Source organism: Mobula birostris, chromosome 30, assembly GCF_030028105.1.
Source record: "Mobula birostris isolate sMobBir1 chromosome 30, sMobBir1.hap1, whole genome shotgun sequence".
Taxonomy (NCBI): Eukaryota; Metazoa; Chordata; class Chondrichthyes; order Myliobatiformes; family Myliobatidae; genus Mobula; species Mobula birostris.
Genome location: NC_092399.1, coordinates 35,151,497 through 35,178,760, shown reverse-complemented (window position 1 = coordinate 35,178,760; position 27,264 = coordinate 35,151,497). Strand labels below are relative to the sequence as shown.

The 27,264-nt window shown below is 48.2% G+C and overlaps 1 protein-coding gene across 2 annotated transcripts in view; it reads right to left on the bottom strand.

The window, feature by feature from the left end:
* Positions 1-27,264, bottom strand: part of col9a2 (procollagen, type IX, alpha 2) — a 146,719-nt gene that overhangs the window by 48,275 nt on the left and 71,180 nt on the right. For both annotated transcript variants that reach the window (XM_072247131.1, XM_072247133.1), the window contains exons 14-16: positions 2,461-2,514; positions 1,634-1,687; positions 1,154-1,207 (exon numbers count right to left, since the gene is read on the bottom strand). In XM_072247131.1, the coding sequence (XP_072103232.1) occupies positions 1,154-1,207; positions 1,634-1,687; positions 2,461-2,514 (162 nt within the window). The remainder of the gene's footprint in view (positions 1-1,153; positions 1,208-1,633; positions 1,688-2,460; positions 2,515-27,264) is intronic.

The window sequence follows — 27,264 nt, the reverse complement described above, 5'->3', positions numbered from 1 at the left end:
TTTTTCCAGTATATTCGATGTTTATATTACATAAGAAGGAATTTCTTCTGCTAAAGCCCTATGAACCTTTGGAATTGCTTAGCATGGAGGAACAATAATATTTTATTAATTCAAGGCCATGGTAGTTACAGTTTCAGTCGCGACTTGTGCTGGCAATGTTGGAACCCAAGTGCAGAGGAAAGACAGACTCCAGTGGAGAAATGGTGACCTGACTTTATCCATAAGAATTCCAAAAGAACATCGGTGGCTCAAGGATTCTGTGTTATTTGTACTATTTAAGTGGACAAATTTGTACTATTTGGTGGGGTCCTAGTTTTAAGAATGTTACATCTTGTGATGTCAATTGACAGAGCCACCAATGTTCTGTTGGAATTCTTATGAATGAACTCTGATCGTAGTCTTTACATCTGAGTCTGACTTTCCTTTGCACCTGGGTTTGGACATTGCCAGCGCACATCATTTATGTGTTGTGTCTTGTTCTGATGAGCATTGTGGGTACACTATATTGGCGCTGTAAGGTTTAGTTACACTCGCGGGCCGTCTCCAGCACATCATTAGTTATGTTGGTTTCATTGCAAACAACACACTTCACTGCTTTGATGGACAGATGACAAATAAATGAATCCCTATCTGAATCTGAATGTGGCACAATCTTCCTGAATGGAGGGACAGACTCAAGCAGCTCAAAGACTACTCCCATCATTTTCTTAAGTCATGATGATTTCTAGGAACAGCAGGTGCAACTGTAATAACCTATGGGTCAGTTAAAGACTATCTCTATCTTTCCTGGGTTTTGATCTGAGAATAAAATGAAGAAGTTCTGTTTGAGGAGCTTCACTCTGCGTTGCATTTTACTGTTCCACCAATTCCAGCTTGCTATGTGTCACCAACTTGTTGAAATTTAGTTTTTTGATCTTCTGGGAGCCATTAATGATTACTTTAACCACAAAAATTGAATCTAAGTATAATACAAAGCTGATCAGGGCTTTTGTACGTGTCGATGAACCAAACCCAGTGAACATTTCCGAATGACTGGAAGTTTCAGCTCCAGGCAGCTGTGAAATGCAGAACTTTCTCATCGTCACCCCAACATTGAGACCATTGCAGGAAAAGGTAGGAAGCAAGGTGAGATGCAGGCTTTCTTTTCACTCACCGGAGGACCGCTCGGGCCAATGGGACCAACCATCCCCTTGTATCCACGAACACCCTACAGAGAAAAAGAAGCCATGAATGAGCCACTGCATAATGTCTCTGAGATTTAACAAAGCTTGTTGAATTTTTCCCCAGATCATTCTAAAAACATCCTCATGTTTGTCTTTGTGCATGACATAACTCTGCTCACAACCTTCCTTGTGCTAGCTGCACTTTTTGATCAGAAACCTTGTCCAACACTTAATCCAAAATTCGTAGTCAAAAAGTGCCCGGCCACAGAGGTGCGATGCTAAATCTAGGGCATGAAAGGTAAACCAGCCGATGTGTTAAACACTCTGCACAGCTTACTGAAAGATGGTGACACATTGCTGTTGCTTGAGGTGAGTTCTTTTTGCAGAACGCGCGTGACTGAGAAAGAATCCACCAGTCACATCTCTCATGTCAAGAAAGTAATCAAGAGATAACTTCAAAAGTTCCTTACCCTTTCACCTTTTGCTCCCATCATACCAGGGTATCCCCGAAGGCCCTGAGGTCCCTGTAGATTTGAAAAGAAGGTGTAAATTATTAATTCTTATGAAAAGTACACTTAATTTCAATATTATATCCAATACTCCTAATGTTCTACTATTTGGAGCCATGTTTCTAAAAGCCTGAAATTCCTCTAAGCTTGCTCCACCAGTGAAGGGGTAGAGGATAATGCTTCTAGCCATTGACTCTGGATTCTGGGATTCAACTCTCAGCTGGACTGAATTCATTCAATATTTCTCCAAAATCTTAGATAAGGCAATTAGAAAAGCCATTGCATCTCCTACTTTACCATCATATATTCTCAACACTGGCCTCACCAGCTACAACCCAGCAGCATTAGCAAACTGGGCCAATAAAACAATAATGGCTTCTGCTGGGAGTACTTTCTAAACATTTACAATTGCATGCTGGGAACTGAAAGCTACTCGAGTTTTTGAACTTTGACCTGTGGAGTAGTTGATCATCTTTGAAAACAACATCACTCATTGTACACATGCCTGGTATCTTCTCTGAACTTTCAACCACTGTCATGTGCAAACCAGAGACTTACGGGTTATTGAACCCACGCACTGTTCACCTGCCATTAACGTACTCTACCTTGGTAGCCTGAATTAGTGGACAGCTAGCTCCAATTCCCCTTGGTTAACAGCATCTACTAGACCAGACTGAGGTCTATTCCCTGTTGGCAAACTTCATTCTGCTGGGACCTTGCTCCCTACTAGTCTTTTAACAGCCAAAAGTTTGGAGTTCCTACAGTGGGATTAAACAAAAATACTTCACTGGTGGGCCAGGGATGCCTTGTTCTCCGGAGATACCAGGTGCACCTTTAATACCCTAGAAAGAAAAAGAAAAAAAAATATTAACCTCTTAATTGATAAACATTTAATAGAACATAGAACATAAAACAGTATAGGCCCTTAGCCCAGAAATGCGTGATGGCCTATATAAACTTACTCCATGATCAATCTAACCCCTTCCTCCTACACAGCTGATAACCCTCCAATTTACTTTAATCCATGTGGCTCTGTAAAAAGTCCCTATTGTATCAGCCTTTACAACCAACCGCAACAGTGCATTCCAGACACCTACCAATCTTTGTGTAAAAAACCTACCTCTGATGCCCTCTAAACTTTACTCTACTCACTTTAAAAGGATGTCCACAGGTATTAGTCATTGCTACCCTGGGAAAAAGGCATTGGTTGTCCAATCTATCTATCCTCTTATAATTTTATACATCTCTATCAATCACCTCTCATCACCTTTTGCTCCAAAGATAAAAACCTTAACTTTCTCAACCTATTCTCACAAAACATGCTCTCTAATCCCGGCAGCTTCCTGGTAAATCTCCTCTGCCCTCTTTCTAAACCTTCCACCTCCTTCTTATAATGAAGTGACCGGAACTGAACACAAATATTCCAAGTGTGGTCCAACCAGAGTTTTATAAAGCTGCAACATTACTTCATGGTCCTTGAACTTATTACCCCAATTCATGAAGCCCAGCACACCATCTACCTTCTTAACCACCCTATCACCTTGCATGATAACTTTGAGGGATCAATGGACTTGGACCCCAACATTCATCCATTGTGTTCCTCTACAATGCTTAGAACCCTGCTATTAACCTTGTACTTTACCTTCAAATTTGACCTTCCAAAGTGTATCACTTCACACTTTCCTGGTTGGAACTCCATCTGTCACTTCTCAGCCCAGCTCTGTATCCTGTCTATGCCCCATTATAACCTATGAAAATCTTCCACATTCTCCATAATTCCATGTGTCATATGCAGACTTACTAACCCACCCTTCCATTTCCTCATCCAAGTCACTTATAAAAATCACAAAGAGCAGGAGTCACAGAACAGGTCCCTTCAGAACAACACTGGTCACCAAGCTGGAGACAAATTATACTCTGTAATACACTTCCATGGAGAACAGATACTCTTTGGAGAATCATGCGTTGAGCAGTGTGCAATCAGCAGATGGCTGTTTAACCCTTCGTGCTATTCTTCTGCCCAGAATTACACCTGTCACTTACTTCCATTTATCATCTTCACTGTGCTCATCATCATTGACTCCTGGAAATCTCATTGTCAGCTGAAGATTGTCAACCATCAGCATTGGTTAACATTTGTAGCAGTAAGATTTTACCACTGTCTCCCTGTGTGTTTCCCAACTTCATTAATAAAAGGGTCTGGTTCTAATTTTCACTCTGCTCTTTGGTCCCAGTGGGAATAGCTTCTCACCATCCACCCTTTTAATTAACAGAGGGAAATTCAGTTGGATCAACCCTTGATCCTTCTCCTTTTTAAGAATCGTGATTCTGGATTGTGCAAACTTTTCAATGTAATTTCGTAACAACAACCAGCTGGAAACCATGAGCCAGTCCTTACTGGAGGATCAGAGGTGGAGAGGGTCAGCAACTTTAAATTCCTCGGTATTATCATTTCAGAGGACCTGACCTGGGCCCAGCACGCAAGGGCAATTATGAAGGAAGCACAGTTGCATATCTACTTCCCTAGGAGTTTGTGAAGATTGGGCATGAATCTAAAACTTTGACAAACTTCTATAGATATGCAGTGGAGAGTATATTGTCTGCCTGCATCTCAGGCTGGTACAGAAACACCAATGCCCTTGAATGGAAAATCCTACAAAAAGTAGTGGACATGGCCCGGTCTATAATATAAAACCCTCCCTATCATTGAGCACATCTGCATGAAGTATTGTCACAGGAAAGCACCATCCATCATCAGGGACCACCCCCACAACCCAGGACATGCTCTCTTCTCACTGCTGCCATCAAGAAGAGGTACAGGAGCCTCAGGACTCACATCACCAGATTCAGGAACATTTATTCCCCCTCAACCATCAGGCTCTTGGATAAATGGTGATAATTTCACTCCACTCCACTTGCCCCATCATTAAAATGTTTCCACAACCTACAGACTCACTTTCAAGGACTCTTCATCTCATGTTCTTGATATTTATTAATTAGTTTTTATTATCAGTATTATTTATTTTTTTCTCCGCTCAAGCTGGTAAAGCTTGAGGTATGGGCATAGCCAAGCATGCTCATTTGTCAATTGGTAGGGACTTGTGGGCTATTCTGGTGGTGTTTAGTATTGTGGCTTTCTGAAGCTTTACATAGATATAACTGTGAGGGCCTAATTGAGGGCACAATGCTATTGTGTAGTCACTTTGGGATGACAGCAGTTGTGAATATTACTATTGGGACATTCATTTTCCAAAGTCTTTCAGTTTCCTCTTTTAATTCAGCATATTTCTGGTGTTTTTCACTTGTTGATTTCTGTTAAGTTATGTGTATTTGGAATGACTATACCTATTAGATGAGTTGTTATTGCTTGTTTATCCTGTATTATTATATCTAGATGGTTATTATAGATTGTCCTATCTGTAATAATGGATCAGTCATAATATAATTTGTGGGATTCTTACACTAAAACTGGATCAGCTTGTATTTATAGTAAGGTGTGATTTTTTTAATGAATTTATATTTTAAAGCAAGATTTTGGTGAATGATGTTTGTGTAACATCACTTGATTGTGCTTGTGTAAGTAATCAGATTGAGTTAAACTGCTGCAGGATCCTGTTCTTTGTTGGATTGTTGTTTTTACTCGGCATTTTCTACATTTATCATGTTGAAATTTCTTGGTATTTTATTATGTATTTTTGATATTTTTTGTGTTAACCACTGGCCCTGTATTGCCACAAGGCGCCCTTCTATTTCTGGGAAGAGGTCTCCAACTCAACCATTGGTTAACTTTTTCTTCAATAGTGATAATTCATTTATTTTTCTGGGTTGTGCTCTCATTCAAGTTTACGGGTGTATACTTCTTACCAGAATTGCATATGCTCATGTGGAGCACTGAATCCTGCTTTTATTGATGAAAATATATTCTGAGAAGTATTATTGGACTGTTGTGTACATTTTTAATGTCTGTTATTCCCCTTTCTCCTTCTGTCCTAAGTAGTGATAATCTAAGTGCGCTTGAATGTACTTAATGTTCTCTGAAATTTGTCATTTCAGTTCTTATTTTTCTTTGTAAATTTTCCAGATCAGTTTCAGACCAAGATACTATGCCAAAAGAATACATTAACATGGGTATATTATTATTATTATTTCTTTTCGTACTTGCACAGTTTGTTGTCTTCTTCACTCTGGTTGAATGCCCACGGTGGTGCGGTCTTTCACTGATTCTATTACGGTTATAATTTTATTATGGATTTATCGAATATGCCCACAAGAAAATGAATCTCAGGGTTGTATATGGTGACATATGTGTACCTTGATAATAAATTTACTTCGAACTTTAAGGAGCTCAGCTGGAAACCCTGGAATCTTGATCCAAAATGTCAGCAATTCCTTCCCTCTCACAGATGCTGCTCGACCCGCTGAGTTCCTCCACCAGATTGTTTGTTACTCCTGAGACCAGCATCTGTAGTCGTCCTAGTGTCTCCTGACATTTAACAGTTGGAGTACACGTGCAGTCCTGCTGAATCACCATTTATCCCTTCCTTCCTGAGATGCGTTGCCTAGAACTGCTCCAATACTCCTGGTGTGGTTTCTCCATAGACTGTTGTAACCTGGAATACCCTCTGCCAAATGAAGTCACATTCAGATTTTGACTATTTTCTGTACTTGTCCAGGACTATCTAATGTAGGTAAGGATGCCTAAATACCCATCGGATCTACACTCTATAACTTCACACCATCTCTACGGTACACGCTCCACGGTAGTGTAGTGGTTAGTGCGGCACTATTACAACTCGGGGTGTTGGGGTTCTGAGTTCAATTTTACTGCCTCCTGCAAGGAGTTTGTATTTCTTCCCATGACCATGTGGGTTTCCTCCAGGTGCTCCATCCAGTTCCCTCCACAGACCAAAGAGGTACTGGTGATTAGGGTAAATGGTCATTGTAAATTGTCCTGTGATTAGGCTAGGGTTAAATAGGTGAGTTGTTGGGTGGCGTGGCTTGTTGGGCCAGAAGGGTCTGTCCCATGCTGCAGTATTTCTTGGACTAACATAGAGATCCTCGTAGTTACCTACATTTTAAATTGTTTACTTTCCCTCAGTATCAGCAAAACGAAGGAGTTGGACATTGACTTCAGGAAGTGGGATGAACTATACAGACCTGTGTGTATCAATGGTGCTGAGGTGGAAATGCTTGAAAGCTTTAAATTCTTAAGTGTAAATACCACTAACAATTTTCCCTGGTCCACTCATATCAATGTTATGACCCGGAAAAGGCACCAACAGCTCTACTACCTCAGAAGGATGAGGAAATTTTGCTTGTCCCGGATAACTATCACCAATTTTTACAGATGCAATACAGAAATCATCTGATCCAGGTGCCTTACAGCCTGGTATGGCAACAGCTCTGCCCAAGACTGCAGGGAATTGCAGAGGGTTGTGAACTCAGCAAAGTCCATCACACAAACCTCACTGACTTGGTCTACACTTCCCACTGCCTCAGGAGAGCAGCCAATATCACCAAGGACCGCTACCAGCTCAGTCATTCTCTTTTCCCTTTCTTACTGAGCAAGAGGATGCAAATGTTCGAGGGCACAAACCACCAGACTCAAGGACAGTTTCTATCCCACTGTTAACAAGCTCTTGGACAGACCTCTCACATACTAAAAGATGAGCTCCTGATTCTCCAGACTACCTTGACTCGGCGCATGCACTTTATTTGTCCACATACGCTGCTCTATCTCTGTAACTACAGCACTGTATTCTGCACTCTGTTCTCCTTTTTACTATCTCGGTGGACTTGTGTATGAAATGATCTGCCAGGATGGCATGTATTCTAAAGCTTTTCACTGTATCTCTGTACATCTGACAATAATAAACAATTCCAATTTTGCCAGCTTTCCCAATTTACTGGCACTAAATGCTTCTATCACTGTTATCAATCTTTCCGTCATTGGTAGGCCCGAGTATGTCTTTCTCTTCAACCTGTCAATGTTCACCAATCAGCTCAGTCCCATCAAACTGTCCCCGTTCACCAATCAGCTCAGTCCCTTCATACTGTCCCCGCTCACCAATCAGGTCAGTCCCATCGTACTGTCCCCATTCACCAATCAGCTCAGTCCCATCGTACTGTCCCCGTTCACCAATCAGCTCAGTCCCTACATACTGTCCATGTTCACCAATCAGCTCAGTCCCATCAAACTGTCCCCGTTCACCAATCAGCTCAGTCCCATCAAACTGTCCCCGTTCACCAATCAGCTCAGTCCCTTCATACTGTCCCCGCTCACCAATCAGGTCAGTCCCATCGTACTGTCCCCATTCACCAATCAGCTCAGTCCCATCAAACTGTCTCTGTTCACCAATCGGCTCAGTCCCATCAAACTGTCCCCATTGACCAATCAGCTCAGTCCCATCAAACTGTCCCTGTTCACCAATCGGCTCAGTCCCATCAAACTGTCCCCATTCACCAATCAGCTCAGTCCCTTCATACTGTCCCCGTTCACCAATCAGCTCAGTCCCATCGTACTGTCCATGTTCACCAATCAGCTCAGTCCCTACATACTGTATCAGTTCACCAATCAGCTCAGTCCCATCGTACTGTCCCCATTCACAAATCAGCTCAGTCCCTTCACATAGTCCACGTTCAGCAATCAGCTCAGTCCCACCAAACTGTCCCCATTCACCAATCAGATCAGTCCCATCAAACTGTCCCCATTCACCAATCAGATCAGTCCCACCAAACTGTCCCCATTCACCAATCAGCTCAGTCCCTTCATACTGTCCCCGTTCACCAATCAGCTCAGTCCAATCAAACTGTCGCCATTCACCAATCAGCACAGTCCCTTCATACTGTCCCCATTCACAAATCAGCTCAGTCCAATCGTACTGTCCCAGTTCACCAATCAGCTCAGTCCCATCAAACTGTCCCCGTTCACCAATCAGCTCAGTCCCATCAAACTGTCCCTGTTCACCAATCAGCTCAGTCCCATCAAACTGTCCCCGTTCACCAATCAGCTCAGTCCCATCGTACTGTCCCCATTCACCAATCAGAGACCCATCAAACTGTCCCCATTCACCAATCAGCTCAGTCCCATCATACCGTTCCTATTCACCAATCAGCTCAGTCCCATCATACTGTCTCCGTTCAGCAATCAGCTCAGTCCCATCAAACTGTCCCCGTTCACCAGTCAGCTCAGTCCCATCAAACTGTCCACATTCACCAATCGGCTCAGTCCCATCATACTGTCCCCGTTCACCCAATCAGCTCAGTCCCATCATACTGTCCCCGTTCACCAATCAGCTCAGTCCCATCAAACTGTCCACATTCACCAATCAGCTCAGTCCCATCGTACTGTCCCCGTTCACCAATCAGCTCAGTCCCTACATACTGTCCTCGTTCACCAATCAGCTCAGTCCCATCATACTGTCCGCATTCACCAATCAGCTCAGTCCCATCGTACTGTCCCCGTTCACCAATCAGCTCAGTCCCATCATACTGTCCCCATTCACCAATCAGCTCAATCCCTTCATACTGTCCCCATTCACCAATCAGCTCAGTCCCTACATACTGTCCCCGTTCACCAATCAGCTCAGTCCCATCAAACTGTCCCCGTTCACCAATCAGCTCAGTCCCATCAAACTGTCCCCGTTCACCAATCAGCTCAGACCCATCAAACTGTCCCCATTCACCAATCAGCTCAGTCCCTTCATACTGTCCCCGTTCACCAATCAGTTCATTCCCATCGTACTGTCCCCATTCACCAATCAGCTCAGCCCCGTCATACAGTCCCCGTTTACCAATCAGCTCAGACCCATCAAACTGTCCCCATTCACCAATAAGCTCAGTCCCTTCATACTGTCCCCGTTCACCAATCAGTTCATTCCCATCGTACTGTCCCCATTCACCAATCAGCTCCGTCCCATCATACAGTCCCCGTTCACCAATCAGCTCAGTCGCATCGTTCTGTCCATGTTCACCAATCAGCTCAGTCCCATCGGACTGTCCCCATTCACCAATCGGCTCAGTCCCATCAAACTGTCCCCGTTCACCAATCAGCTCAGTCCCTTTATATTGTCCCTGATCACCAATCAGCTCAGTCCCATCATATTGTCCCCGTTCACCAATCAGCTCAATTCCTTCATACTGTACCCATTCGCCAATCAGCTCAGTCCATACATACTGTCCTCATTCACCAATCAGCTCAGTCCCATCATACCGTCCCCGTTCACCAAACAGCTAAGTCCCATCAAAATGTCCCCATTCACCAATCGGCTCCGTCCCATCCTACTGTCCCTTTTCACCAATCAGCTCAGTCCCATCCTACTCTACCCGTTCACCAATCAGCTCAGTCCCATCAAACTGTCCCTGTTCACCAATCAGCTCAGTCCCATCAAACAGTCCCCGTTCACCAATCAGCTCAGTCGCTACATACTGTCCCCGTTCACCAATCAGCTCAGTCCAAACAAACTGTCCCCTTCACCAATCAGCTCAGTCCCATCATACTCTTCCCGTTCACCAATCAGCTCACTCCCATCGTACTGTCCCCGTTCACCAATCAGCTCAGTCCCATCAAAATGTCCCCGTTCACCAATCAGCTCAGTCCCATCATACTGTCCCCGTTTACCAATCAGCTCAGTCCCATCAAACTGCCCCCGCTCACCAATCAGCTCAGTCCCATCATACACTTCCCGTTCGCCAATCAGCTCAATCCCTTCATACTGTACCCATTCGCCAATCAGCTCAGTCCATACATACTGTCCTCATTCAACAATCAGCTCAGTCCCTACATACCGTCCCCGTTCACCAAACAGCTAAGTCCCATAAAAATGTCCCCGTTCACCAATCAGCACCGTCCCATCCTACTGTCCCTTTTCACCAATCAGCTCAGTCCCATCCTACTCTTCCCATTCACCAATCAGCTCAGTCCCATCATACTGTCCCCGTTCACCAATCAGCTCCGTCCCATCGTACTGTCCCCATTCACAAATCAGCTCGGTCCCATCAAACTGTCCCCATTCACCAATCAGCTCAGTCCCATCAAACTGTCCCCATTCACCAATCAGCTCAGTCCCTTCATACTGCCCCGTTCACCAATCAGCTCAGTCCCTTCAGACGGTCCCCGTTCACCAATCAGCTCAGTCCCATCGTACTGCCCACGTTCACCAATCAGCTCAGTCCCATCAAACTGTCCCTGTTCACCAATCAGCTCAGTCCCATCAAACAGTCCCCGTTCACCAATCAGCTCAGTCGCTACATACTGTCCCCGTTCACCAATCAGCTCAGTCCAAACAAACTGTCCCCTTCACCAATCAGCTCAGTCCCATCATACTCTTCCCGTTCACCAATCAGCTCACTCCCATCGTACTGTCCCCGTTCACCAATCAGCTCAGTCCCATCAAAATGTCCCCGTTCACCAATCAGCTCAGTCCCATCGTACTGTCCCCGTTCACCAATCAGCTCAGTCCCTACATACTGTCCCAGTTCACCAATCAGCTCAATCCCATCAAACTGTCCCCGTTCACCAATCAGCTCAGTCCGTACATACTGTCCCCGCTCACCAATCAGGTCAGTCCCTACATACTGTCCCCGTTCACCAATCAGCTCAGTCCCATCAAACTGTCCCCATTCACCAATCAGCTCAGTCCCATCGTACTGTCCCCATTCACCAATCAGCTCAGTCCCATCAAACTGTCCCAGTTCATCAATCAGCTCAGTCCAATCATACTCTTCCCGTTCACCAATCAGCTCAGTCCCTACATACTGACCCGTTCACCAATCAGCTCAGTCCCATCAAACTGTCCCCATTCACCAATCAGCTCAGTCCCTACATACTGTCCCCATTTACCAATCAGCTCAGTTCCATCAGACTGTCCCCATTCACCAATCAGCTCAGTCCCTTCATACTGTCCCCATTCACAAATCAGCTCAGTCCCATCAAACTGTCCCCGTTCACCAATCAGCTCAGTCCCATCAAACTGTCCCCATTCACCAATCAGCTCAGTCCCTACATACTGTCCCCATTTACCAATCAGCTCAGTTCCATCAGACTGTCCCCATTCACCAATCAGCTCAGTCCCTTCATACTGTCCCCATTCACAAATCAGCTCAGTCCCATCAAACTGTCCCAGTTCACCAATCAGCTCAGTCCCATCAAACTGTCCCCATTCACCAATCAGCTCAGTCCCATCATACTGTCCATGTTCACCAATCAGCTAAGTTCCTACATACTGTCCACGTTCACCAAACAGCTCAGTCCCTTCATACTCTTCCCGTTCACCAATCAGCTCAGTCGCTACATACTGTCCCCGTTCACCAATCAGCTCAGTCCAAACAAACTGTCCCCTTCACCAATCAGCTCAGACCCATCATACTCTTCCCGTTCACCAATCAGCTCAGTCGCATCGTACTGTCCATGTTCACCAATCAGCTCAATCCCTTCATACTGTCACCATTCACCAATCAGCTCAGTCCCATCATACTGTCCCCGTTCACGAATCAGCTCATCCCATCAAACTGTCCCCGTTCACCACTCAGCGCAGTCCCATCAGACTGTCCCCATTCACCAATCAGCTCAGTCCCTTCATACTGTCCCCGTTCACAAATCAGCTCAGTCCCATCGTACTGTCCATGTTCACCAATCAGCTCAGTCCCATCAAACTGTCCCCATTCACCAATCAGCTCATACCCATCAAACTGTCCCCATTCACCAATCAGCTCAGACCCTTCATACTATCCCCGTTCACCAATCAGCTCAGTCCCATCAAACTGTCCCCATTCACCAATCAGCTCAGTCCCATCATACTGTCCATGTTCACCAATCAGCTGTTCCTTCATACTGTCCACCTTCACCAAACAGCTAAGTCCCTTCATACTGTCCCCGTTCACCAATCAGCTCAGTCCCTACATACTGTCCCCTTTCACCAATCAGCTCAGTCCCTACATACTGTCCCCATTCACCAATCAGCTCAGTCCCATCATACTGTCCCCGTTCACCAATCAGATCAGTCCCATCAAACTGTCCCCGTTCACCAATCAGCTCAGTTCCACCGTACTGTCCCCGTTCACCAATCAGCTCAGTCCCATCAAACTGTCCCAGTTCATCAATCAGCTCAGTCCAATCATACTCTTCCCGTTTACCAATCAGCTCAGTCCCTACATACTGACCCGTTCACCAATCAGCTCAGTCCCATCAAACTGTCCCCATTCACCAATCAGCTCAGTCCCTACATACTGTCCCCATTTACCAATCAGCTCAGTTCCATCAGACTGTCCCCATTCACCAATCAGCTCAGTCCCTTCATACTGTCCCCATTCACAAATCAGCTCATCCCATCGTACTGTCCATGTTCACCAATCAGCTCAGTCCCATCATACTGTCCATGTTCACCAATCAGCTCAGTCCCTTCATATTCTTCCCGTTCACCAATCAGCTCGGTCCCATCGTACTGTCCATGTTCACCAATCAGCTCAGTCCCATCAAACTGTCCCCGTTCACCAATCAGCTCAGTCCCATCAAACTGTCCCCATTCACCAATCAGCTCAGTCCCTACATACTGTCCCCATTTACCAATCAGCTCAGTTCCATCAGACTGTCCCCATTCACCAATCAGCTCAGTCCCTTCATACTGTCCCCATTCACAAATCAGCTCAGTCCCATCGTACTGTCCATGTTCACCAATCAGCTCAGTCTCATCGTACTGTCCCTGTTCACCAATCAGCTCAGTCCCATCGTACTGTCCCCGTTCACCAATCAGCTCAGTCCCATCGTACTGTCCCCGTTCACCAATCAGCTCAGTCCCATCGTACTGTCCCCGTTCACCAATCAGCTCAGTTCCATCAAACTGTCCCCGTTCACCATTCAGCTCAGTCCCATCAAACTGTCCCAGTTCACCAATCAGCTCAGTCCCTTCATATTCTTCCCGTTCACCAATCAGCTCGGTCCCATCAAACTGTCCCCGTTCACCAATCAGCTCAGTCCCATCAAACAGTCCCCGTTCACCAATCGGCTCAGTCCCATCATACTGTCCCCGTTCACCAATCAGCTCAGTCCCATCAAACTGCCCCCGCTCACCAATCAGCTCAGTCCCATCATACTCTTCCCGTTCGCCAATCAGCTCAATCCCTTCATACTGTACCCATTCGCCAATCAGCTCAGTCCATACATACTGTCCTCATTCAACAATCAGCTCAGTCCCTACATACCGTCCCCGTTCACCAAACAGCTAAGTCCCATAAAAATGTCCCCGTTCACCAATCAGCTCCGTCCCATCCTACTGTCCCTTTTCACCAATCAGCTCAGTCCCATCCTACTCTTCCCGTTCACCAATCAGCTCAGTCCCATCATACTGTCCCCGTTCACCAATCAGCTCCGTCCCATCAAACTGTCCCCATTCACCAATCAGCTCAGTCCCATCAAACTGTCCCCGTTCACCAATCAGCTCAGTCCCTTCAGACGGTCCCCGTTCACCAATCAGCTCAGTCCCATCGTACTGCCCATGTTCACCAATCAGCTCAGTCCCATCAAACTGTCCCTGTTCACCAATCAGCTCAGTCCCATCAAACAGTCCCCGTTCACCAATCAGCTCAGTCGCTACATACTGTCCCTGTTCACCAATCAGCTCAGTCCAAACAAACTGTCCCCTTCACCAATCAGCTCAGTCCCATCATACTCTTCCCGTTCACCAATCAGCTCACTCCCATCGTACTGTCCCCGTTCACCAATCAGCTCAGTCCCATCAAAATGTCCCCGTTCACCAATCAGCTCAGTCCCATCGTACTGTCCCCGTTCACCAATCAGCTCAGTCCCTACATACTGTCCCAGTTCACCAATCAGCTCAATCCCATCAAACTGTCCCCGTTCACCAATCAGCTCAGTCCGTACATACTGTCCCCGCTCACCAATCAGGTCAGTCCCTACATACTGTCACCGTTCACCAATCAGCTCAGTCCCATCAAACTGTCCCCATTCACCAATCAGCTCAGTCCCATCAAACTGTCCCAGTTCATCAATCAGCTCAGTCCAATCATACTCTTCCCGTTCACCAATCAGCTCAGTCCCTACATACTGACCCGTTCACCAATCAGCTCAGTCCCATCAAACTGTCCCCATTCACCAATCAGCTCAGTCCCTACATACTGTCCCCATTTACCAATCAGCTCAGTTCCATCAGACTGTCCCCATTCACCAATCAGCTCAGTCCCTTCATACTGTCCCCATTCACAAATCAGCTCAGTCCCATCAAACTGTCCCAGTTCACCAATCAGCTCAGTCCCATCAAACTGTCCCCATTCACCAATCAGCTCAGTCCCATCATACTGTCCACGTTCACCAAACAGCTCAGTCCCTTCATACTCTTCCCGTTCACCAATCAGCTCAGTCGCTACATACTGTCCCCGTTCACCAATCAGCTCAGTCCAAACAAACTGTCCCCTTCACCAATCAGCTCAGACCCATCATACTCTTCCCGTTCACCAATCAGCTCAGTCGCATCGTACTGTCCATGTTCACCAATCAGCTCAATCCCTTCATACTGTCACCATTCACCAATCAGCTCAGTCCCATCATACTGTCCCCGTTCACGAATCAGCTCATCCCATCAAACTGTCCCCGTTCACCACTCAGCGCAGTCCCATCAGACTGTCCCCATTCACCAATCAGCTCAGTCCCTTCATACTGTCCCCGTTCACAAATCAGCTCAGTCCCATCGTACTATCCATGTTCACCAATCAGCTCAGTCCCATCAAACTGTCCCAGTTCATCAATCAGCTCAGTCCAATCATACTCTTCCCGTTCACCAATCAGCTCAGTCCCTACATACTGACCCGTTCACCAATCAGCTCAGTCCCATCAAACTGTCCCCATTTACCAATCAGCTCAGTTCCATCAGACTGTCCCCATTCACCAATCAGCTCAGTCCCTTCATACTGTCCCCATTCACAAATCAGCTCAGTCCCATCAAACTGTCCCAGTTCACCAATCAGCTCAGTCCCATCAAACTGTCCCCATTCACCAATCAGCTCAGTCCCATCATACTGTCCACGTTCACCAAACAGCTCAGTCCCTTCATACTCTTCCCGTTCACCAATCAGCTCAGTCGCTACATACTGTCCCCGTTCACCAATCAGCTCAGTCCAAACAAACTGTCCCCTTCACCAATCAGCTCAGACCCATCATACTCTTCCCGTTCACCAATCAGCTCAGTCGCATCGTACTGTCCATGTTCACCAATCAGCTCAATCCCTTCATACTGTCACCATTCACCAATCAGCTCAGTCCCATCATACTGTCCCCGTTCACGAATCAGCTCATCCCATCAAACTGTCCCCGTTCACCACTCAGCGCAGTCCCATCAGACTGTCCCCATTCACCAATCAGCTCAGTCCCTTCATACTGTCCCCGTTCACAAATCAGCTCAGTCCCATCGTACTATCCATGTTCACCAATCAGCTCAGTCCCATCAAACTGTCCCCATTCACCAATCAGCTCATACCCATCAAACTGTCCCCATTCACCAATCAGCTCAGACCCTTCATACTATCCCCGTTCACCAATCAGCTCAGTCCCATCAAACTGTCCCCATTCACCAATCAGCTCAGTCCCATCATACTGTCCATGTTCACCAATCAGCTGTTCCTTCATACTGTCCACGTTCACCAAACAGCTAAGTCCCTTCATACTGTCCCCGTTCACCAATCAGCTCAGTCCCTACATACTGTCCCCTTTCACCAATCAGCTCAGTCCCTACATACTGTCCCCATTCACCAATCAGCTCAGTCCCATCATACTGTCCCCGTTCACCAATCAGATCAGTCCCATCAAACTGTCCCCGTTCACCAATCAGCTCAATCCCATCATACTGTCCCCGTTCACCAATCAGCTCGGTCCCATCGTACTGTCCCCGTTCACCAATCAGCTCAGTCCCTACATACTGTCCCCGTTCACCAATCAGCTCAGTCCCATCAAACTGTCCCCGTTCACCAATCAGCTCAGTCCCTACATACTGTCCCCGTTCACCAATCAGCTCAGTCCAATCAAACTGTCCCCTTCACCAATCAGCTCATCCCATCGTACGATCCCCGTTCACCAATCAGCTCAGTCCCATCAAACTGTCCCAGTTCATCAATCAGCTCAGTCCAATCATTTTCTTCCCGTTCACCAATCAGCTCAGTCCCTACGTACTGACCCGTTCACCAATCAGCTCAGTCCCATCGTACTGCCCATGTTCACCAATCAGCTCAGTCCCATCAAACTGTCCCTGTTCACCAATCAGCTCAGTCCCATCAAACTGTCCCTGTTCACCAATCAGCTCAGTTCCATCGTACTGTCCCCGTTCACCAATCAGCTCAGTCCCATCAAACTGTCCCAGTTCATCAATCAGCTCAGTCCAATCATACTCTTCCCGTTTACCAATCAGCTCAGTCCCTACATACCGACCCGTTCACCAATCAGCTCAGTCCCATCAAACTGTCCCCATTCACCAATCAGCTCAGTCCCTACATATTGTCCCCATTTACCAATCAGCTCAGTTCCATCAGACTGTCCCCATTCACCAATCAGCTCAGTCCCTTCATACTGTCCCCATTCACAAATCAGCTCAGTCCCATCGTACTGTCCATGTTCACCAATCAGCTCAGTCCCATCATACTGTCCATGTTCACCAATCAGCTCAGTCCCTTCATATTCTTCCCGTTCACCAATCAGCTCGGTCCCATCGTACTGTCCATGTTCACCAATCAGCTCAGTCCCATCAAACTGTCCCCGTTTACCAATCAGCTCAGTCCCTACATACTGTCCCCGTTCACCAATCAGCTCAGTCCAATCAAACTGTCCCCTTCACCAATCAGCTCATCCCATCGTACGGTCCCCGTTCACCAATCAGCTCAGTCCCATCAAACTGTCCCAGTTCATCAATCATCTCAGTCCAATCATTTTCTTCCCGTTCACCAATCAGCTCAGTCCCTGCATACTGACCCGTTCACCAATCAGCTCAGTCCCATCAAACTGTCCCCATTCACCAATCAGCTCAGTCCCTACATACTGTCCCCATTTACCAATCAGCTCAGTTCCATCAGACTGTCCCCATTCACCAATCAGCTCAGTCCCTTCATACTGTCCCCATTCACAAATCAGCTCAGTCCCATCGTACTGTCCATGTTCACCAATCAGCTCAGTCTCATCGTACTGTCGCTGTTCACCAATCAGCTCAGTCCCATCGTACTGTCCCCGTTCACCAATCAGCTCAGTCCCATCAAACTGTCCCAGTTCACCAATCAGCTCAGTCCCTTCATATTCTTCCCGTTCACCAATCAGCTCGGTCCCATCAAACTGTCCCCGTTCACCAATCAGCTCAGTCCCATCAAACTGTCCCTGTTCACCAATCAGCTCAGTCCCATCAAACAGTCCCCATTCACCAATCAGCTCAGTAGCATCGTACTGTCCATGTTCACCAATCAGCTCAGTCCCTACATACTGTCCCCATTTACCAATCAGCTCAGTTCCTACGTACTGTCCCTGTTCACCAAACAGCTCAGTTCCATCGTACTGTCCCTGTTCACCAATCAGCTCAGTCCCATCGTAATGTCCCCGTTCACCAATCAGCTCAGTCCCATCATACTGTCCCCGTTCACCAATCAGCTCAGTCCCTTCATACTGTCACCATTCACCAATCAGCTCAGTCCCATCGTACTGTCCATGTTCACCAATCAGCTCAGTCCCTTCATACGGTCCCCGTTCACCAATCAGCTCATACCCATCAAACAGTCCCCGTTCACCAATCAGCTCAGTCCCATCAAACTGTCCCCGTTCTCCAATCAGCTCAATCCCATCAAACTGTCCCCATTCACCAATCAGCTCAGTCCCTTCATACTGTCCCCGTTCACCAATCAGCTCAGTCCCATCGTACTGTCCCCGTTCACAAATCAGCTCAGTCCCTTCATACTGTCCCCGTTCACCAATCAGCTCAGTCCCATCAAACTGTCCCCATTCACCAATCAGCTCAGTCCCATCGGACTGTCCCCATTCACCAATCAGCTCAGACCCATCAAACTGTCCCCATTCACCAATCAGCTCAGTCCCTACATACCGTCCCCGTTCACCAAACAGCTCAGTCCCATCAAAATGTCCCCGTTCACCAATCAGCTCCGTCCCATCCTCCTGTCCCTTTTCACCAATCAGCTCAGTCCCATCATTCTCTTCCTGTTCGCCAATCAGCTCAGTCCCATCGTACTGTCCCCGATCACCAATCAGCTCAGTCCCTTCATACGGTCCCCGTTCACAATCAGCTCAGTCCCATCAAACTGTCCCCATTCACCAATCAGCTCAGTCCCATCAAACTGTCCCCATTCACCAATCAGCTCAGTCCCTTCATACTGTCCCCGTTCACCAATCAGCTCAGTCCCATCGTACTGTCCCCGTTCACCAATCAGCTCAGTCCCATCAAACTGTCCCCGTTCACCAATCAGCTCAGTCCCATCATACTCTTCCCGTTCACCAATCAGCTCAGTCCCATCGTCCTGTCCCCGTTCACCAATCAGCTCATACCCATCAAACTGTCCCCGTTCACCAATCAGCTCATACCCATCAAACTGTCCGCATTCACCAATCAGCTCAGTCCAATCATACTGTCCCCATTCACCAATCAGCTCAGTCCCATCATACTCTTCCTGTTCACCAATCAGCTCATCCCATCGTACTGTCCCCATTCACCAATCAGCTCAGTCCCATCAAAATGTCCCCGTTCACCAATCAGCTCAGTCGCATCGTCCTGTCCGCGTTCACCAATCAGCTCAGTCCCATCGTACTGTCCCCATTGACCACTCAGCTCAGTTCCATCAAACTGTCCCCGTTCACCAATCAGCTCAGTCCCATCATACTGTCCATGTTCACCAATCAGCTTAGTCCCTTCATACAGTCCCCGTTCACCAATCAGCTCAGTCCCATCGTACTGTCCATGTTCACCAATCAGCTCAGTCCCTTCATACTGTCCCCGTTCACCAATCAGCTCAATCCCATCGAACTGTCCCCGTTCACCAATCAGCTCAGTCCCTTCATACGGTCCCCGTTCACCAATCAGCTCAGTCCCATCAAACTGTCCCCATTCACCAATCAGCTCAGTCCCTTCATACGGTCACCATTCACCAATCAGCTCAGTCCCATCGTACTGTCCATGTTCACCAATCAGCTCAGTCCCTTCATACGGTCCCCGTTCACCAATCAGCTCAGTCCCATCAAACTGTCCCCATTCACCAATCAGCTCAGTCCCATCGTACTGCCCATGTTCACCAATCAGCTCAGTCCCATCGTACTGTCCCCATTCACCAATCAGTTCAGTCCCATCAAACTGTCCCTGTTCACCAATCAGCTCAGTCCCATCAAACTGTCCCAGTCCATCAATCAGCTCAGTCCAATCATACTCTTCCCGTTCACCAATCAGCTCAGTCCCTTCATACTGTCCCCGTTCACCAGTCAGCTCAGTCCCATCAAACTGTCCCCATTCACCAATCAGCTCAGTCCCTTCATACTGTCCCCGTTCACCAATCAGCTCAGTCCCATCAAACTGTCCCCATTCACCAATCAGCTCAGTCCCTTCATACTGTCCCCATTCACCAATCAGCTCAGTCCCATCGTACTGTCCCCGTTCACCAATCAGCTCAGTTCCATCAAACTGTCCCCGTTCACCAATCAGCTCAGTCCCATCAAACTGTCCCCATTCACCAATCAGCTCAGTCCCATCGTACTGTCCCCGTTCACCAATCAGCTCAGTTCCATCAAACTGTCCCCGTTCACCAATCAGCTCAGTCCCATCAAACTGTCCCCGTTCACCAATCAGCTGAGTCCCTATACATAGTGTCCCTGTACACCAATCGGCTCAGTCCCATCAAACTGTCCCCGTTCACCAATCAGCTCATCCCATCGTACTGTCCCTGTGCACCAATCAGCTCAGTCCCACCATACTCTTCCCGTTTACCAGTCTGCTCAGTCCCATCATACTGTCCCCGTTGACCAATCAGCTCAGTCCCTTCATACTGTCCCCGTTCACCAATCAGCTCAGTCCCATCAAACTGTCCCCATTCACCAATCAGCTCAGTCCCATCGTACTGGCCCCGTTTACCAATCAGCTCAGTCCCATCAAATTGTCACCGTTCACCAATCAGCTCAGTCCCATCAAACTGCCCCCGTTCACCAATCAGCTCAGTCCCTTCATACTGTCCCCGTTCACCAATCAGCTCAGTCCCTTCATACGGTCCCCGTTCACCAATCAGCTCAGTCCCATCGTACTGTCCCCGTTCACCAATCAGCTCAGTCCCATCAAACTGTCCCCGTTCACCAATCAGCTCAGTCCCATCATACTGTCCCCGTTCACCAATCTGGTCAGTCCCATCAAAATGTCCCCATTCACCAATCGGCTCAGTCGCATCGTGCGGTCCCAGTTCACCAATCAGCTCAGTCCCACCATACTCTTCCCTTTCACCAATCAGCTCAGTCTCATCATACTCTTCCCGTTCACCAATCAGCTCAGTCCCATCGTACTGTCCCCGTTCACCAATCAGCTCAGTCCTATCAAAGTGTCCCAGTTCATCAATCAGCTCAGTCCAATCATACTCTTTCCGTTCACCAATCAGCTCAGTCGCTACATACTGACCCGTTCACCAATCAGCTGAGTCCCTATACATAGTGTCCCTGTTCACCAATCAGCGCAGTCCCATCAGACTGTCCCCGTTCACCAAGCAGCTCAGTCCCATCAAACTGTCCCAGTTCACCAATCAGCTCAGTCCCACCATACTCTTCCCGTTCACCAATCAGCTCAGTCCCATCAGACTGTCCCCATTCACCAATCAGCTCAGTCCCTTCATACTGTCCCCGTTCACAAATCAGCTCAGTCCCTTCAGACGGTCCCCGTTCACCAATCAGCTCAGTCCCATCGTACTGCCCATGTTCACCAATCAGCTCAGTCCCATCGTACTGTCCCCATTCACCAATCAGTTCAGTCCCATCAAACTGTCCCTGTTCACCAATCAGCTCAGTCCCATCAAACTGTCCCAGTCCATCAATCAGCTCAGTCCAATCATACTCTTCCCGTTCACCAATCAGCTCAGTCCCTTCATACTGTCCCCGTTCACCAGTCAGCTCAGTCCCATCAAACTGTCCCCATTCACCAATCAGCTCAGTCCCTTCATACTGTCCCCGTTCACCAATCAGCTCAGTCCCATCAAACTGTCCCCATTCACCAATCAGCTCAGTCCCTTCATACTGTCCCCATTCACCAATCAGCTCAGTCCCATCGTACTGTCCCCGTTCACCAATCAGCTCAGTTCCATCAAACTGTCCCCGTTCACCAATCAGCTCAGTCCCATCAAACTGTCCCCATTCACCAATCAGCTCAGTCCCATCGTACTGTCCCCGTTCACCAATCAGCTCAGTTCCATCAAACTGTCCCCGTTCACCAATCAGCTCAGTCCCATCAAACTGTCCCCGTTCACCAATCAGCTGAGTCCCTATACATAGTGTCCCTGTACACCAATCGGCTCAGTCCCATCAAACTGTCCCCGTTCACCAATCAGCTCATCCCATCGTACTGTCCCTGTGCACCAATCAGCTCAGTCCCACCATACTCTTCCCGTTTACCAGTCTGCTCAGTCCCATCATACTGTCCCCGTTGACCAATCAGCTCAGTCCCTTCATACTGTCCCCGTTCACCAATCAGCTCAGTCCCATCAAACTGTCCCCATTCACCAATCAGCTCAGTCCCATCGTACTGGCCCCGTTTACCAATCAGCTCAGTCCCATCAAATTGTCACCGTTCACCAATCAGCTCAGTCCCATCAAACTGCCCCCGTTCACCAATCAGCTCAGTCCCTTCATACTGTCCCCGTTCACCAATCAGCTCAGTCCCTTCATACGGTCCCCGTTCACCAATCAGCTCAGTCCCATCGTACTGTCCCCGTTCACCAATCAGCTCAGTCCCATCAAACTGTCCCCGTTCACCAATCAGCTCAGTCCCATCATACTGTCCCCGTTCACCAATCTGGTCAGTCCCATCAAAATGTCCCCATTCACCAATCGGCTCAGTCGCATCGTGCGGTCCCAGTTCACCAATCAGCTCAGTCCCACCATACTCTTCCCTTTCACCAATCAGCTCAGTCTCATCATACTCTTCCCGTTCACCAATCAGCTCAGTCCCATCGTACTGTCCCCGTTCACCAATCAGCTCAGTCCTATCAAAGTGTCCCAGTTCATCAATCAGCTCAGTCCAATCATACTCTTTCCGTTCACCAATCAGCTCAGTCGCTACATACTGACCCGTTCACCAATCAGCTGAGTCCCTATACATAGTGTCCCTGTTCACCAATCAGCGCAGTCCCATCAGACTGTCCCCGTTCACCAAGCAGCTCAGTCCCATCAAACTGTCCCAGTTCACCAATCAGCTCAGTCCCACCATACTCTTCCCGTTCACCAATCAGCTCAGTCCCATCAGACTGTCCCCATTCACCAATCAGCTCAGTCCCTTCATACTGTCCCCGTTCACAAATCAGCTCAGTCCCTTCAGACGGTCCCCGTTCACCAATCAGCTCGGTCCCATCGTACTGTCCCCGTTCACCAATCAGCTCAGTCCCATCAAAGTGTCCCAGTTCATCAATCAGCTCAGTCCAATCATACTCTTTCCGTTCACCAATCAGCTCAGTCGCTACTTACTGACCCGTTCACCAATCAGCTCAGTCCCTTCATACAGTCCCCGTTCACCAATCAGCTGAGTCCCTATACATAGTGTCCCTGTTCACCAATCAGCGCAGTCCCATCAGACTGTCCCCATTCACCAATGAGCTCAGTCCCTTCATACTGTCCCCATTCACAAATCAGCTCAGTCCCATCGTACTGTCCATGTTCACCAATCAGCTCAGTCCCTTCATACGGTCCCCGTTCACCAATCAGCTCATACCCATCAAACTGTTCCCATTCACCAATCAGCTCAGTCCCTTCATACTGTCCCCGTTCACCAATCAGCTCAGTCCCATCAAACTGTCCCCATTCACCAATCAGCTCATACCCATCAAACTGTCCCCATTCACCAATCAGCTCAGTCCCTTCATACTGTCCCCGTTCACCAATCAGCTCATACCCATCAAACTGTCCCCGTTCACCAATCAGCTCAGTCCCATCATACTGTCCCCGTTCACCAATCAGCTCAGTCCCTTCATACTGTCCCCGTTCACCATTCAGCTCAGTCCCTTCATACTGTCCCCGTTCACCATTCAGCTCAGTCCCATCGTACTGTCCCCGTTCACCAATCAGCTCAGTCCCATCATACTGTCCCCGTTCACCAATCAGCTCATACCCATCAAACTGTCCCCATTCACCAATCAGCTCAGTCCCTTCATACTGACCCGTTCACCAATCAGCTCAGTCCCATCGTACTGTCCCCGTTCACCAATCAGCTCATACCCATCAAACTGTCCCCATTCACCAATCAGCTCAGTCCCTTCATACTGACCCGTTCACCAATCAGCTCAGTCCCATCGTACTGTCCCCGTTCACCAATCAGCTCAGTCCCTTCATACGGTCCCCGTTCACCAATCAGCTCAGTCCCATCGTACTGTCCCCGTTCACCAATCAGCTCAGTCCCTTCATACTGTCCCCGTTCACCATTCAGCTCAGTCCCATCGTACTGTCCCCGTTCACCAATCAGCTCAGTCCCTTCATACTGTCCCCGTTCACCAATCAGCTCAGTCCCTTCATACGGTCCCCGTTCACCAATCAGCTCAGTCCCATCGTACTGTCCCCGTTCACCAATCAGCTCAGTCCCATCAAACTGTCCCCGTTCACCAATCAGCTCAGTCCCATCATACTCTTCCCGTTCACCAATCTGGTCAGTCCCATCAAAATGTCCCCATTCACCAATCGGCTCAGTCGCATCATGCGGTCCCAGTTCACCAATCAGCTCAGTCCCACCATACTCTTCCCGTTCACCAATCAGCTCAGTCCCATCGTACTGTCCCCGTTCACCAATCAGCTCAGTCGTATCAAAGTGTCCCAGTTCATCAATCAGCTCAGTCCAATCATACTCTTTCCGTTCACCAATCAGCTCAGTCGCTGCATACTGACCCGTTCACCAATCAGCTGAGTCCCTATACATAGTGTCCCTGTTCACCAATCAGCGCAGTCCCATCAGACTGTCCCCATTCACCAATCAGCTCAGTCCCATCAAACTGTCCCCATTCACCAATCAGCTCAGTCCCATCGTACTGTCCCCGTTCACCAATCAGCTCAGTCCCTTCATACGGTCCCCGTTCACCAATCAGCTCAGTCCCATCGTACTGTCCCCGTTCACCAATCAGCTCAGTCCCTTCATACTGTCCCCGTTCACCATTCAGCTCAGTCCCATCGTACTGTCCCCGTTCACCAATCAGCTCAGTCCCTTCATACTGTCCCCGTTCACCAATCAGCTCAGTCCCTTCATACGGTCCCCGTTCACCAATCAGCTCAGTCCCATCGTACTGTCCCCGTTCACCAATCAGCTCAGTCCCATCAAACTGTCCCCGTTCACCAATCAGCTCAGTCCCATCATACTCTTCCCGTTCACCAATCTGGTCAGTCCCATCAAAATGTCCCCATTCACCAATCGGCTCAGTTGCATCATGCGGTCCCAGTTCACCAATCAGCTCAGTCCCACCATACTCTTCCCGTTCACCAATCAGCTCAGTCCCATCGTACTGTCCCCGTTCACCAATCAGCTCAGTCCTATCAAAGTGTCCCAGTTCATCAATCAGCTCAGTCCAATCATACTCTTTCCGTTCACCAATCAGCTCAGTCGCTGCATACTGACCCGTTCACCAATCAGCTGAGTCCCTATACATAGTGTCCCTGTTCACCAATCAGCGCAGTCCCATCAGACTGTCCCCATTCACCAATCAGCTCAGTCCCATCAAACTGTCCCCATTCACCAATCAGCTCAGTCCCATTGTACTGTCCCCGTTCACCAATCAGCTAATACCCATCAAACTGTCCCCATTCACCACTCAGCTCAGTCCCTTCATACTGTCCCCGTTCACCACTCAGCTCAGTTCCATCGTACTGCCCATGTTCACCAATCAGCTCAGTCCCATCAGACTGTCCCCATTCACCAATCAGCTCAGTCCCTTCATACAGTCCCAGTTCACCAATCAGCTCAGTCCCACCATACTCTTCCCGTTCACCAATCAGCTTGGTCCCATCGTACTGTCCCCGTTCACCAATCAGCTCAGTCCCATCAAAGTGTCCCAGTTCATCAATCAGCTCAGTCCAATCATACTCTTTCCGTTCACCAATCAGCTCAGTCGCTACATACTGACCCGTTCACCAATCAGCTCAGTCCTTTCATACAGTCCCCGTTCACCAATCAGCTGAGTCCCTATACATAGTGTCCCTGTTCACCAATCAGCTCAGTCCCATCAGACTGTCCCCATTCACCAATCAGCTCAGTCCCTTCATACTGTCCCCGTTCACAAATCAGCTCAGTCCCTTCAGACGGTCCCCGTTCACCAATCAGCTCAGTCCCATCGTACTGTCCCCGTTCACCAAGCAGCTCAGTCCCTTCATACAGTCCCAGTTCACCAATCAGCTCAGTCCCACCATACTCTTCCCGTTCACCAATCAGCTTGGTCCCATCGTACTGTCCCCGTTCACCAATCAGCTCAGTCCCATCAAAGTGTCCCAGTTCATCAATCAGCTCAGTCCAATCATACTCTTTCCGTTCACCAATCAGCTCAGTCGCTACATACTGACCCGTTCACCAATCAGCTCAGTCCCTTCATACAGTCCCCGTTCACCAATCAGCTGAGTCCCTATACATAGTGTCCCTGTTCACCAATCAGCGCAGTCCCATCAGACTGTCCCCATTCACCAATGAGCTCAGTCCCTTCATACTGTCCCCATTCACAAATCAGCTCAGTCCCATCGTACTGTCCATGTTCACCAATCAGCTCAGTCCCTTCATACGGTCCCCGTTCACCAATCAGCTCATACCCATCAAACTGTTCCCATTCACCAATCAGCTCAGTCCCTTCATACTGTCCCCGTTCACCAATCAGCTCAGTCCCATCAAACTGTCCCCATTCACCAATCAGCTCATACCCATCAAACTGTCCCCATTCACCAATCAGCTCAGTCCCTTCATACTGTCCCCGTTCACCAATCAGCTCATACCCATCAAACTGTCCCCGTTCACCAATCAGCGCAGTCCCATCATACTGTCCCCGTTCACCAATCAGCTCAGTCCCTTCATACTGTCCCCGTTCACCATTCAGCTCAGTCCCTTCATACTGTCCCCGTTCACCATTCAGCTCAGTCCCATCGTACTGTCCCCGTTCACCAATCAGCTCATACCCATCAAACTGTCCCCATTCACCAATCAGCTCAGTCCCTTCATACTGACCCCGTTCACCAATCAGCTCAGTCCCTTCATACGGTCCCCGTTCACCATTCAGCTCAGTCCCATCGTACTGTCCCCATTCACCAATCCGCTCAGTCCCTTCATACTGTCCCCGTTCACCAATCAGCTCAGTCCCTTCATACTGTCCCCGTTCACCATTCAGCTCAGTCCCATCGTACTGTCCCCGTTCAC